Raw genomic sequence first — 15518 nt, forward strand, 5'->3', positions numbered from 1 at the left:
TCCTCACCAACACCTGTTGTTTCTTGTGTTGTTGATTTTAACCATCCTGACAGGTGTGAAGTAATATTGTAGTTTTGATTTGCAATTCCCTGATGATAAGTGATGATGAGCATCTTCATGTGTCTTTTGGCCATCTGTAAGTCTTCTTTGGAGAAATATCTGTTCATGTCTTCTATTTTTTTTTTTTTTTAAGACTTTATTTCTTTCAGAGAGAGAGAGAGACAGACAGAGTGCCCACACAGAGGGGAGGAGCAGGGGAACCGGGACAAGCAGACTCTGCATAGAGCCTGACTTGGGGTTTGCTTTCACGACCCCGAGATCATGATCTGAGCTGAAATCAAGAGTGGGATGCTTTACCAACTGAGCTACAAGGTGCCCTTTTCATCCATTTTTTTAAAAAAAAGATTTTATTTATTTATTTGACAGAGAGAGATCACAAGTAGGCATAGAGGCAGGCAGAGAGAGAGAGAGAGAGAGAGGAGGAAGCAGGCTCCCTGCTGAGCAGAGCGCGAGATGCGGGACTCGATCTCAGGACCCTGAGATCATGACCTGAGCCGAAGGCAGCGGCTTAACCCACTGAGCCACCCAGGCGCCCTTCATCCATTTTTTAAATTGGTTTCTTTTTTGGGTGTTGGGTTCTGTAAGTTCTTTATGTATGTTGGATACTAACCCTTAATTGGCTCTGTCATTTGCAAATATCTTCTCCCATTCTATAGGTTGCCTTTCAGTTTGTTGATTGTTCCCCTTACTGTAGAACAGTTTTGGTTTTTTTGGCGGGGGGAGGGATGTAGTCCCAATAGTTTATTTTTGCTTTTGTTTCCTTTGCTTCAGGAGACATACCAAGAAAAAAGTTGCTACAGCCAGTGTTGAAGAAGTTACTGCCTGTGTTTTCTTCTAGGATTTTTATGGTTTCAGGTCTCACATTTAGGTCTTTAATCCATTTTAAATCTGTTTTTGTGTATGGTGTAAAAAGTGGTCCAGTTTCATTCTTCTGCATGTTGTTGTCCAGTCTTCCCAACTCCATTTGTTGAAGAGACATTCTTTTTCTCATTGGATAGTCTTTCTTGTTTTGTTAAAGATTAACTGACCATATAATTGTGGCTTATTTCTGTATTTTCTATTCAGTTCCATTGATCTTTGTGTCTGTTTTTGTACTAGTACCATACTGTCTTCATCACTACAGCTTTGTAATATAACTTAAAGTCTGAAATTGTGATACCTCCTGAAATTGTGAAGCCTTTGCTTTTCTTTTTCAAGATGGCTTTGGCTGTTTGGGTTCTTTTGTGGTTCCAGATAAATTTTGGGATTGTTTTTTGTAGTTCTGCCAAAATGTTGTTGCTATTTTGATAGAGTTTGCATTAAGTGTGTAGATTGCTTTGGGTGGTAAAGATATTTTAACAATATTTGTTCTTCCAGTCCATGAGTATGGAATGTCTTTCCATTTCTTTGTGTCGTCTTCAATTTCTTTCATCTTTTTAATATAGTTTTCAGAGAACAGGTCTTTCACCTCTTTAGTTAGGTTTATTCCTAGGTATCTTCTTATTTGGGGTGCATTGTACAGAGTTGGATTTTTAAAAGGTAACTGTAGAACAAAGCAGCTACCGTGTGAAGAATGGGATACAGTGAAACAAGAGTGGAAGCTCAGTTGTAGCATCGGAGATGGTGATCCCTTAGAGTAGAGATGGAGGGGCGTGGCCAAAGATGACAACCAACTGTGGAGGTAAAAGTAACAGGATTTTGTTATGGTTATAGAGGTTAAAGGAAAAAGAGGTTTCAGAAAGACTTAGGTTTGGAGAAACAGGTTCACTGCTCACTTAGATCACAAAGTCAGTTTTGGATATGTTAAGTTACAGAAATCAAGTAAGTAGCAGGATATGTGGATTGAAGTTCAAATTCTAACTTTGAGACTCGCTGGCATATATAGGTGGTAATTTCAGCCAGAGATATGAATGGAATCTCCTAGGGAGAGGGTACAGAAGAGAGGACTACCATCACAGAAAGCAGTGGTTCTTAACCTGGGGCAATTATGCTCCCCAGGGGATATTGAGCAACGTCTGGACACATTTTGGCATGGTGCAATTTGGGAAGGGGGCTGATACTTGATGTCCAGTGAGTAGAGGCCAGGGACGCTGCTCAGGGACCTCTGCTGGGCAGCACAGCCCCTGCAACAAAGACTCGTCACGCAAAATGTCAGGAGTGCTGGGATGGAGAAACCTTAATTCAAAGGGTGGGCAGAAGAGGGCCAGCCAGGTGAGAAGTCTAAAAGCAACCGGGAGACTGTGGCTTGAGGAAGGGACAAGAAGAAAGTGTCTTGAGTATCAACTGGGATGAAGACTGAAAATGGGAGCGCCTGGGTGGCTCAGTTGTTAAGTGTCTGGTCGTGATCTGGTCATGATCCCAGGGTCCTGGAATTGAGTCCCTCATCGGGCTCCCTGCTCAGCAGAGAGCCTGCTTCTCCCTCTGCCTTTGCCTCTCTCTCTCATGAATAAATAAAATCTTAAGAAAAAAAAAATACTGAAAATGGTCATTGCCTTAAGGATGTGGTGATTTGGGGTGACCATAAAAACAGTTTGTGAAGTGGTATTTCTTGTATTAGCAAGAAACAGGACTAAGGAATCAGAGAATGAGAAAATGGAGACAGTCAAGGTAGACAGCTTGACAGCAGAGGTAAGGCAATAGTTGAGGCAGGGGGCGGAATGGGATAAGGCTATTTGTATTTTATTATTATTTTTTAAAGATTTTATTTATTTATTTGACAGACAGAGAGGCAGGCAGAGAGAGAAGGGGAAGCAGGCTCCCTGCTGAGCTGAGAGCCTGATGTGGGGCTTGATCCCAGGACCCTGGGATCATGACCTGAGCCAAAGGCAGAGGCTTTAACCCACTGAGCTACCCAGGTCCCCCAAGGCTATTTAAAGATGAGAGACACTTAATTGCTGATATTCCTTTTTTTTTTTTTAAGATTTTATTTATTTGACAGAGACACAGCAAGAGAGGGAACACAAGCAGGAGGAGTGGGAGAGGGAGAAGCAGGCTTCCAGGGTCGGGACCCCGGGAGCATGACCTGAGCCAAAGGCAGATGCCCAATGACTGAGCCACCCAGGCACCCTAAGTGCTGGTATTCCTATTCAACAGAGAAGCAGTCTGGGAGGGCCTGAGAGGCAGAGACTGGGAGGGAAGTATTGGCTGTAGCTGGGGGTGGTAGCTTCAGCTGCAGTAGGAGGGGAAGGGGAGAAGAGGGATTAGTCAAGTAGGATTGCCTGCAGAGGGTCCCTTTGTGTATCATTCCCTTGGTGTGAGGTTTTTTGTTTTTTTTTTTAAAAGATTTTATTTATTTATTTGACAGATCACAAGTAGGCAGAGAGGCAGGTACAGAGAGAGAGAGGAGGAAGCAGGCTCCCTGCTGAGCAGAGAACCCGATACGGGGCTCAATCCCAGGACCCTGGGATCATGACCCGAGCCGAAGGCAGAGGCTTTAACCCACTGAGCCACCCAGGTGCCCCCCTTGGTGTGAGTCTTAATGGCTCCAGCAGAGGAGTCAGAAGATCACTGATCCCAAACTGTTCCTTTTAGGCAGGGAAGGGTTTTGTTTTAGGATGTGCTATACCAGTCATGAAGGTTTGGTTCCATGAACCATTACCATCAAAGTTAGGGAGACCACATGGGCCAAGTTTCTGAAAAGGGGCTGTTACCTGGAGCATCTAATGAGCACTGACTTTTGCTCAAATGAACAGTGGAGTTACTTTTTTCCCTCCAGTTTTCTTGCATGTTCTTTGGAGCAGTTTCTTCTGACCAGCAAGAACACTTCAACCATCCTTTTGACAGTCTGGCAACAGCAAGTGACACTGAAGAGGACATGAATAATGGCAGATCTTCCACATTCTAACACTTAATGATAGCTGAATTGGCCCCCAGCCCATTTGTTAGCTCACTTGCGTCTCAAACATGTTTTCACATTTAGTCTATAGAGATACTGTCTTGGACTTCCTTGAAATGGGAGGATGGGCTTCTGCTTTGCTAAACATCGTCATCTTGTGTAACAGCCATATCTAGAAATAGCTGCTTGTTAAGTGTACATATTTGCTTAAAACCCATTATGCTGCTTGGAGGCAGAAGTCTTCTGTGCAGGGAAAAAGCTCATTAGAATTCTTCAATTCAACGCACGTTCACACTAGAGCTTTTAGCATTTTCTTTGCCAGTTTTATAAAGGTATTTAGACTTATTTCAGCAGCCATTTAGAGTGCATCAATATGGCCTATAGTTCTGTGACTTGTAGGTAGCTTTTGTATTTGATTGCAAACATTTGAGTTTTGGTGCTTTGAGACATATTTAAAAGCTATCCAGTCCTTTCCCATGCAATGCCATGACTTTCTGTCCGTCGCTTTTTATATTTTGTTAAGATTTTAAGTAAAAATAATCCCTGAAAAAAAGGTCAAGAATAAAAATATATAGCTACCCCCTTCACTTTGGAGTCTTTTAATAAATTGTGAAATTTTATTTTACAGCCTTAAATTGTTCTGATTTTCACATGTGATATATACATTTTGCAGTGGGATGCAGAAATTCATTTAATGGAACTGCTGCTTAAATTATTTCTGTATTATCTGACATAGAGCAGCAACCTCCACTGCAAAAGCCTAGGTTTGGAGTAAAATGAGGTAGATGATGAATGTCTCTGTTCTTTGCCCCTTTAAGAATTAGCTTCTTACCTGAACAAACAGACTAAAGAAATCTGGCACAAACCTATTATTACATAATATGATGCATGCCTCTCCCTCCCCCGAACCTGTTTACAGTCAGTTACAACCTAACGAACTCTTGACTTCCGCAATGTCTTACTGTGAAGTCTTTATGAAACCAACAAATCACAAGGAAATGTTAACTGGCAAGCAGTTGTACTTTACATTTTGTGAGGAATTCATACACAAAGGTGGCTGAGTGAATTAGTAAACTTTAGAACTGTGAACACAGTTCTAACTAAAACCAGAATGAATTTGGCTCTTGTAGCTTAGTGATGAGTCAGAGCTACCCACAATAACCTAATAAAAACTCAAGTTCGTCCCAAAATGTTCCTCAATGAATGAAAGTGGCTTTCACCAAGCTTTTTGTGGAAATTGGCAATGCCCACATAATTTCAAGTCCTTTCACACTGTAGGCTAAAGATTTACATATCTTATGCTTACAGTGATGATTAACACTGAATTTCACATATTCCTGACAGATGCAGATGATGACAAAGAGAGCATTTATACTCGAGTAACTATAGAGCTTGCAGAGGGTGAAGTTTCTGGTTCACTCACCGAAACAGGCCGAGGGTTATAGGTTGTGAGGGCACGGTCATCAGTAATTGCCTGGGTGCAGCACCGGTCTGGAAAAGATAGTTACACTATTAAATTATCTATAATTTGGGTTTTAGAATTTGCATACAGAATGTTAAGTTTAAATGACACCAGATTTTTTTGTGGCTTCATTCCACACCATTTGGAAGATGCAAAAGCCTTCTCAGTTGGGAAAACATCTATATTTTCATTCAATTATCAGTCCATTTTGATGGAATTTTTGAGGCAGCTAAACTGATGTAGTAAACCAGCTGGTGAAAAAGAACTCGGGGATAAACTAGTAAAAGAGATAAAATGACAGCTACAAATTGAGTTCCTGCTAGAATGACTAAGAGGCTTGGAAATGAGGACTTGATATAGAAACCAATGAAATGCCAAGGAGTGGTGTCTTACTCTGTAACAGTTCAAATTAAGAGGAGTTACACAGGTTAGTATAAATACTATATTTATTAAATATCTTTACAGTTTATTTAAATGTATTTACAGAACTATTCCTGCATAAGTTATATTTCAGACATCCAATTCAGGTCATTGCCTCTTGGGTAAGACAAATAATGATAGTCTCAACAGAAAAAAGCAGCTCATTAGTATACACAGATTCAAATTTGTTTCAGTATTTAGCCATCTTTGCCACAAACTACCTGCTAACAGTTAAAATTTTGACATGGACACTGTCGCTTTTTAGTTGAGAAATTCAATTTTGCAAAGAATTTTTTTAAATGAATGGAATCCAAATGCTTTTCTGCTTCATATTTTCAATTTTATAAGCAGATTTGGGGGATTTTTTTGATCTTGTGAAATTTGTTAACTGCAAAAATGTGATAGTTTCTAGGGAAATTGGATGCTGTAGCTTCTAACAAAGATAGCTGGTATAAGGTGACAAGGAACCATGAACTTATTCAAAAGTACAAACATTTACAGTTCTAGCCAATCTTGTTTACAATCTCCAAAATGCTCACAACTGACTCCGTGAATTCCCACAATTCTGCCTTGTTACTCGATGTGGTAGGTTGGTGGTACTAAACGTGGTCCTGAAGGCGACTGTTCTATCTGGAACAAATGCAGCTGCTAGAAGAGGACACTCTCCTATCATGCAAAGCTTGAAATCTAGTTTCTACTCTAGACACAGCCCACCCCCCAGACATGCATACCTGGAATGGATTCTTTTGTGATTTAGTACCTATCAACCATGTCAAGCCAGTACAGTAATTCAGGACAAATAACTTGTCTCCCCTACCCCCATTTCTTCTTTCAGTTTTTAAGAGCCCAATGGACTCTACTGCATTATCCATTCAGTGAATTTTTTTTGTGCGCAGGCAGCTTAAGTTCACAGGAAGAAATAAGGTTCTGATATGTTTAGAGTGCACATTTTAAAACAGAATAAAATAAAAATTTCAAGCATGTGATAAAAATATTGATTTTTATAATACAGTATTGCTTTATAAATATAGATGGAAAAGCTATAAACTTTACTGGTCTTTGGTGCATCCAGAGAGGGATAATTTGCCATTTGTAAATTAGAAATCCAAATTCTCTTTGTTATAAAAGTCCACTACATGAGGCAAATATGTGTGTTTTATTCTGCTTGATTTAAAATGCAATTAACACACATCAAGTTCAGAATCAGACCCACCAAGTGGTATATTGCAGTCACACCCCACAGAGACTTGGGTTCTGTGACCTGGAAAATTCCAGTATGGGTCCAGCAGAGCCTCTAACTACTGGGAGTGGAAGGAGTGTTACTTGTTAAGCAGCACTCCAACTGATCACCACCCCCCCCATCACTCCCTGGCAGTCATAAAATTAATTGTGTCACACACAAAGGACAGGGCAAAAAGAAAAGAGAGAAAATATTCTGTGTCACTAATCTATAGGCCAGGTCCAAAGTCAGCTCCATTGTGAAACTCAAATTCTTTTCCAACTATTTTCATATCACTGACACCAATGTTGTCGATTTCTAATGGTCATTTCTTAAAAAAGACGAAGTTGATTAAATGAGTCATGTAAAACATCACCAATCTAGCTTTATAAAGATTGTGTTTGATGGGTTAAATGAGAGCAGAGAAAAGCCAGTGACTTGACCAGCACTGCTCTTACAAGGAATTAAATGTAGGCATTGGAAAATTAATGCAAAATATATCCAGATCATAAGGCTACATACCTCTGACCAGAAATAATTAAAAACCCAAACAAAAGAACTGAAATTGTCAGCCCAAATATAAATGTATTCCTTCTAACAAAACCCTTCTGGATGCAACTTTCTTTACTTTTTAAATACACAGAGACTGCAAACAGTTTGTGCAAAATAAATACCCTGCCACTTGCCACTCACGCTTCCATGTTTTATCGCAGCACGATGGGTACTCTTTATTTAAACAGAATGTAACTCCACCCAGCCCTCCCTGCCCAGTCCCTTATCTCTTCTACCAAAGAATTCTGTTTTGTCAAGTTAGGGTAGTTAAGGCATTCTGACATGTAATTAAAGGTGATTCAAAATAGATATCTAACATTATGCCAATTTAGGAATAGTAGATAAATTACTGAACGGCTTACAAATGAATAACTCATTCTTATTATAAATGAAATGCCTGTTACAAGCATGATGCATTGAAATATAGTAATGACATGTACATGGTACATGTTAAACAGTTTTAAATAAAACAAAAGCTTGACAGTTACTCAAATATACAGTACAAATTCACAAAACAAAATCTTTTAAAACAAGTTGAGGTAACCTCAAACATAAGTTTTAATGCAATAAACCAGGGAAGAAGTATCTCCTTTAGAGAAAGACACTTTCCGTATTCTCCTCCAGTAGATCCTCATCAGGTTTAATTGCATTCTCATCTATACACCAATGTTACCTGACTTATATATAAAACATGGCTTTAATTTAAGGATTTCTAAGTATATATACTTTTCTACCACCAAGTTAATGAAGGAAAAAAACTGACCCAAAAATATATATCTTTACAGCAGTTGACTTATACATAAACCTTAAAAATAAGTTTGAGCTTGCAGATAAAGGGAGAACTGAATGCAGGGTAGTTCTATAAGGAAACTATACACTGCAAGATGGCTATTCGGAAACTGTAAACATTAAGCTTGATTCGGACCCCTAAATTTCTGTGTAGGGCAAATGCAAATGTCAGATCATCACCGGGAGTTTTCCTCGTGGGCTGTTGCGCTGCTGCCACTGCCCACAGGACTCTTTTCACACGGACTCCCTGAATTTGGTGCATGCTCTACGGAAAGCAAGGCTAGTAATGAAAGGTCTGAGAGGGAGACTATGAGTAGCAGGAACATCAAAACCCAACCAGATTCAAAGTTACAGCTGTCCACTCTCAACCTATTAGGCCTGTGGGCCTAGAGCTCCCACATAGGGATCTCCTATCAGAAAGCTGGGAGGAATTTCAGCCATAACATTAAAATTCCTAGGCTTTGAGGAGTTTTATAATCTTGGGTAATATTTCCATTGAAAAAATCTGGTAGGGAGGCTCCCCAAGGCCTCCTGCATAGGAGGCGGCCTTGGGGCCACAAGTCTATAATTTGGACTAATCAATAAACTGCCGGAACTTTCCTCATAGGAGCACAATTAAGCATCTTTTAAAAACCAGAAAAACATTTGCATCCATAGAACTAAACTAAATTTTTCTTCCAATTTTTAACAAAAAGCTCCTGGGATGATGATTTCATAATCCAGAGCAATGTTTTAGAGCAGAATTATAAGCCCCTGAAAAATAGGAGTTTATAATGAAAACATAAAGCCACACCAATCATCATAACAAAGACTGTATAGTACACGTGTAACATTTCTTTTGATGATAATGTATGTTTCTAGTAGATGTACCATAACATACAATTTGTGTTAGACTTTTAAAATCCCTTTTACACACTGTAATTTTGAATTCACTTTACTAACATCACTCATTTTCAATACTTAAACCATTTTTAAAACATAATAGCCATTCTGGCATTGAAAACCTTCATTCCATCATAGAAAGGACAGTAAGAAGTGAAGGTCAATCTTCAAATCTCTTCAAAGTTGCTGGCAGATACGAGCTAGTGAACGACAGTAGTGGTTCTCCACAAAAATCTCAACCAGGTCTCAAAAAGACAGGCAAAGGCTTACATCACTGGCCATCAAGATCAGTGGCAAAGAAACAGTCCTGCCAGCAGGATCAGCACACATGGCAGGGGAGAATTTGGGAAGATGAAAGGAAAGGCCAGAGTGGACACCTAGGCGAGTCAGTCTGTATACTCAGCCACTATTGAAAGAAGGACGGTGATGTCATCAGGCTTTCCACCTAAAATGAAAATGAAAATGTCTTCACAGATCTTAAAAGGAAAAGTCCATTAAAAATATAAGCCTAAGAAAGTACTAAGAGACAAATGCTTGCAATTCAGGCAGGTTTGGTTATGTTCTAGTGAAAAAAGAAAACACTTGATAAAGAGAATTGTTTTTAAAAAATTACATGTAACTCAATCGAAGTTTTTGTTCTGTTTTTTTAAAAAACAAAAACCTTCACTGCTTCTTTACAACAGGCGCTCTATTAAAATGGCCACCACATCCTCTGTTTATAGCAATCACAGTAAAGACAAAATCTGGTTAAGATAAATTCTGCCTGACGAGAAAGTTACAGGCTTCTACTCACAATCCTAATTTGGACAAACATATCTAATGTTTTGAAACTAGGAATAGTCTTGTATTCTAATCTGCCAAACAGCTATGGCATGTGCTTTTTTCTATTTTAATACTTCCTGGAGGGCTAAGAAATGCTTTACATGTCATAATATTGTATCAGCAAGAAACTGACCAAATCCATGAGTTCTGATATAGCAGCACCAACATGTCATCCCAGCCCTAAGACTGAGCTACTGGCCTGTTCCCAAAGTTACATATTGTTCAGTAGATAGAAGGACTCTTTAGGCAAGGACAGTTTAACATTGCTTCCCTCTTCAAAATCTGCTGTGGTAATTTGGCAGGCAAATATTGTCAACGAGTCCCACAAAGCCAGAGGGAAGGAAGAAGTGAAATGTCAGACCCGTGAAGGGCAGAATGTTAAACTGTTAGGAATGTCCAGGGCCTCTAGGAGGACTTGGAGGCCTTCTGGGCTCAGGTCCAAGCAGTGCTGTGGTGGCAATAAAGGGCTTCAGGTTTTGCCTGCCTCTACAGCCAACAAAGTACAGTTCTGGCGGATATCCTCGGTGGGGAAGACATGATGACATGCACTTGCTCTTGACCTCCAGTGTTAGGGCCTGCTGACCTTGCTCAAAGCCATGGGCTCACAAGCTGGAAAAGGACACCTCACCAGTCTCACCCCAGTGCTCGAGTTTACCTCACCCCACAGCCAAGAACGCTCCCATCCCACTATGTCCCCAGTCAGTCCCTATGACCTTCCTAAGGAATGCTTACCTCTCACATTCAATCCGTTGTCACATGCAAACTGTGCAAAAGGTGACATATAATTGGGGTCATAGGCCAGCTCATGGGCTTGCTCAGCAATGCTTCTTGCCGCCTGCTGTATACTTTCATAATTTGAATTCTAAGATGAAAGGATGATGGAGTTATTTTTACCATGATGCCTCACATGATTTCGGCATGCAAGTGTACTACTTGCAAATATCATTTTTTGAGACAGTAACATTTATCTAACCACAGTTTCCACCATTTAAGTTTTATCACAGTTAGAGAAGACTATACAACATTGCATCTTCAGTAAAATGAACAGGACCACTAGTGAGTCTGCACAAGATGTCAACCAGATGTCACCCTTTGCTAGGGTGGCCTTTGGCTCTAAAGTCTGGATTTTCATTTTTGCGGTTTTTCTCATTTGGAATTCTTAAGGTATTCTTGCTAAAATTGGACGGGACTAAAAAGGCAGATTTTGATAGCACTTTAGGGTGACCTCAAAAGATTCCTTGCTTAGGAATGCAACCCTGGCCAACCACGGTTTGCTCTCCAAGTAAGAGCTGCCAGTTGTCCTACTGAAAATACCTTTAGAATTTTATATCATGATGAAAGATTCTTGGTTAGCTGTGTAATCTTGAGTCATACCCTTATCCTTGCTGCTTCAACTTCCTCATCTGTAAAACGGGGATGGGAAACAAGGTCCATTTTAGCTCGACCATGCTAAGATTTGGAATAGTTTCAGTATAAATAATAAAAGGCCTCAATGTCCCCTCCTCGAAGAGGCCTTCTCTGACCAATCTTTCTAAAAAGAGTAGCCCTCTTTATTCTCTATTCCTTTGCCCTGCTTTATTTTTCTTCTTATCTACCACCAACATTTATCATATATTTCTTTCTTTGTATTATCGGTCTTCCTCCACTAGAAACATAAGTTCCACATGGGGAGGGAATGTGACGCTTCTGCTACTCCCCCCTCACCACACAGAGCACAGTGCTAGCACCATCTAAGCACCTGACCTTTACTGCACCCCACAGATGCGGCACGGCACTAAGGATTTTGTACACAGGGTCTTAGGTAATCCTCACCACAACTCTATAAAGTAGGACCTTTGGTACCCCCCATTTTAAAGGTGAGGAAAATACCGCTTAAAAAGTTTAGAAACTTACTCACAGTCAATACTGCTTAGTGTTAAGAACATAGGAAAAGACTAATTTCCCCCAGAGTTAGTACTTTTTCAAAGCCAGGAAAATATGGAAAAACTGGTTTTCACTTCCTTCCACTTTCTGTATGGGCCAAATCTGAACTGTTTCGTTACTGCTGACAGCTCAGGTCATATTAAGGCCCCTAGCTGCCTGCTGCCCTCAGCTGGCTCTAGTATGGGGATTTCCTGTCTTTTCCAACTTTAACACCTGCCGGGTTTGTTAAAAGAATAAGAGGATTAAGGCAGCCAGGAGCTAATACCATTAAAAATACAAGAAATTTCTCATCTGGGCTTTCCAGCCTTTACCACTTTACTAAAGGTGTGGGTGAGAAACCTCTTTTTCCCTCAAGTTCTCCAATTGTGAATATTTCCCCTTACAATTGCTTGAAAGACCAGAACCATTGTCTTCCTCAATTTGCAATATAGCTTTTTCCAAAACTACAAAAAGAGATAATACAATTGGACCAGTAAAACTTAGCTGCCCAGAGAGGGCCATTGTTTCCATCAACCAACCTGTGAGTTAATTACCTTTAATTTTTTTAGCTCCTGAAGAATCATATAATCAGGCATGTTGTCAAAAAGTCCATCTGTTGCCGTCAGAATAATGTCTCCTAACTGGACATCAAAAGATGTGCTATCAGCAGCATCCGGGCTGTGACAAGGACAGGGTAGGGGCAAAGTTAGGAGAGGCCTTCAGAGATAAGGTTCAAAGTTTTCAACAGGCACTATATTACAATGCAATGAGCCTTTAAGAAAAACTAATTTATAATAACAGAATCAATAATAAAACCATTTTGAAATTCTTAACCTTGAAAAATCTGATATAACTATTTTAAAAGCTTAACTGACTCTACCAAGTAAAACTAAGTTTGATGATTAGTCACAGATGGTTTAAAAGAAAGGATTCTTTTCTGAGTCAGAACTAACATGCAAAATCCTAGTAGAAATGAGTCTTTATTTCCTAAATCTTTATAGCCAAATTCCAGCCTCTCTTACTCATTTTCTACTCATCAGTTCCCTGCAGGCTTGACTCTGGCTCTCAGGAGGCTGAGTATAGTGGAACAACAGAGCGCTATGGATAAGAACGTGCAAATCCCATAAGAATTAATACACACGAAATACCTACAATGGTATTTCTTACTACAATGGTATTCCGTACATGCTAGCAAGCTGTCCATACGAGTATGGACTACTAGGGACTAGTAAGGCAGAGTAAGAACTATGTGTCTCTCAGAGCTTAAAGAGTGCTCACCACAGTAAGTATTAAATTATTAGTGTGTCTGGCACACAGCAGGTCTTGAAGAAATATCTAATAAATGAAGAAACAAAGTAACTAACCCTCCATATGGGGGTGGGGTGGGGTGGCTGGGATCTCCTTAATATATTGCTAATGAAGGAAGGAACTACAGACAGTGGTGTGTGGGTGTGTTTGGCGGGGGAGCAGGGGGAAGACCCATAGATACAGCTGCTTCTATATGCAGAGAATAAATCTGGAAGGACACAAGGAAACAGATAATACTGGCTGCCTCTGAGGAGAGAAGCTGTTGGGATGGGATAGGAGATAGATTTTTCGCTACATCTTTTTGTATAAAACTTTAAAAAGGATAGAAGGAAGGCTTTTTTCTGATAACACCTGATGAAAACATACAAGAACTGGGTATAGGGGATGTACACCCAGTGGGGAGAAAAGACCATATAGTCAAAGAATTAATGGCCCTCTCAAAGGCTGGTTCCCAGCCATTTCCAGAGGCCAGCTTCACTGAATCCAAGCCTCCAAAGTGAGGGAATGGTGAAATGCCCAAAAGTCTGCCTTAACCTGTAATTAGGGAACAAGTGCAAAGAAAAAATTTACACACTGACCCAGAAAGGAGGAGCCAGAACCAAAGCTCCCTAAGTTTGACAGAAAGACCCCAAAACTTGTGTCACTGACGTGTTATAAAATATGTGAAGAGAAAACGTAAAAACAAACAGCCCACCAATGCCTGCTGGGGATTTACACCAAGTACACTGAGAAAATTTCAGGTTCATCCTCTCCTGACTGAGCAAAGAAGGGGCGCGTTTAACAGTGCTGTGATGGGCTTTGGCCAGGAACTTCCACTTAACGCATTTACACCACAAACACTTTATAGAAAAGGCCACTAAAGGAAAACCTGTAAATTAAGGTTAAAATTCTATTTTACAGATAAGAGGAACTAAGTAAAAAAGAAAATAAATACTTTCATGCAGCAGGGGAAAAAAGACTAAAACTGGTGGAAACCAGGTCGATTCCCTCTGTGGAATAACGAAAAACAATACAAGACACTTCACAGTTGCTCAGACTTTGGAAACAAATCAGATTCTAGAAGTTTAGATTAATGACCAGGTTGGCAGCAAAGCTCTATTTTATGCTGAGGTTTTTCTTCCTCAGGAGTGTCTCTGCTATCCTGCCTGTGTGAGACTCACTACCATTGGACAGTTCGTCCTCTTCTCCCAACACTCCCACCCATGAGCTTGGTGTTCCGCCAGCTGAAGCTTTGCCCATTTTGATTGAACATACTGTGCCGCTGGAAACTTTTGACTGCACTGAAACACGAGCTGAAGTCACATGCTAGCAAGCTGTCTGTGGGCTCCAGGGGAAGCAACCTCCACCTCGTTGGCAGGCCAGGCAGAGTGCTGCCCTAACCACACAGTCCCAAAGATAGGCTGTGAGATACGGCAGAGCAGCTCTAGCACTCAGACGCCAAAACAAGAATCAAATAAAAGAAAATTAAAACACTGCTCTCTACAACTGTTAGCTGAGCTTGCTATCTACCAAGCCCTTGGGCTTTTGCTTTCTCCTCACTGCAATGTAGCTAATATGGATAGATATATACTACAGCCAACTGGAGAAGGGCCTATAATGAATTATTGTTCCAATTATGGTAACATACCTAATCTGACAGTAAAAAATGCTTCCCTCTAGCTAAGAGTCAGCAATAGACTTTAGATGGACAATCCTGAATAACTAATTACATAATATACTTATTTCAGTTTAAAAATGGCAGTAATAATCATTTTATCTTAGTTTGTACTCAAGATCTGGCTTAATGAGAACTATTAAGTAGAGACAATAGACACTTGCAAGACTACTTCTATTTTTACAAAAGGTTCATTACCCATTTAACAACATTTATGAATCACCAGCAGTGTTTGTGCCAGGTCCTATAAAATTGTTACAGGCAGAGGAATCTGAAACTGCTTAGCCTCACTCTGTATTTTCATCTTAGAAAAAATAAACTGTAAAAGTTGATTTAAAAAAAGTAGTTATTGTCTTGGAAAGGTCTTGACAATTTAAAAGTTCTATTTGATGCACATAATAGAAGGCCCCGAGAATCAGGAAGTTGTTCTGATAAATAAAGCAGATGTCTGTTTGAACTTTTCCCGAACATATGCGAAATCTTGTACAGGCGGTGGCATGCATGGACAATGACTCATTTCTCCAGCACAATTTAACAACTATAACCATATGTACCATGTTGGTCTTGGTATGAAAAACTGATATTCTATAAGCTTGAAGAGTGTTTTCAGTCTTGTCAAATTATTGGGTGTTTA

The 15518-nt window shown here is 40.0% G+C and overlaps 2 protein-coding genes across 2 annotated transcripts in view; one reads left to right on the forward strand and one right to left on the reverse strand.

The window, feature by feature from the left end:
• The window catches only part of RAD9B (RAD9 checkpoint clamp component B), a 36129-nt gene extending 31683 nt beyond the window's left edge, over positions 1-4446 (forward strand). The window contains exon 11 of the mRNA XM_059409938.1: positions 3755-4446. Within this exon, the coding sequence (XP_059265921.1) occupies positions 3755-3883 (129 nt within the window). The 3' untranslated portion in view covers positions 3884-4446. The remainder of the gene's footprint in view (positions 1-3754) is intronic.
• Positions 4447-5764: 1318 nt separating this feature from the next.
• Positions 5765-15518, reverse strand: part of PPTC7 (protein phosphatase targeting COQ7) — a 41784-nt gene continuing 32030 nt past the window's right edge. Inside the window, exons 4-6 of the mRNA XM_059408399.1 lie at positions 12477-12600; positions 10753-10882; positions 5765-9643 (exon numbers count right to left, since the gene is read on the reverse strand). Coding sequence (XP_059264382.1) covers positions 9585-9643; positions 10753-10882; positions 12477-12600 — 313 coding nt within the window. The 3' untranslated portion in view covers positions 5765-9584. The remainder of the gene's footprint in view (positions 9644-10752; positions 10883-12476; positions 12601-15518) is intronic.

This window comes from Mustela nigripes, chromosome 8, assembly GCF_022355385.1.
Source record: "Mustela nigripes isolate SB6536 chromosome 8, MUSNIG.SB6536, whole genome shotgun sequence".
Classification (NCBI taxonomy): Eukaryota; Metazoa; Chordata; class Mammalia; order Carnivora; family Mustelidae; genus Mustela; species Mustela nigripes.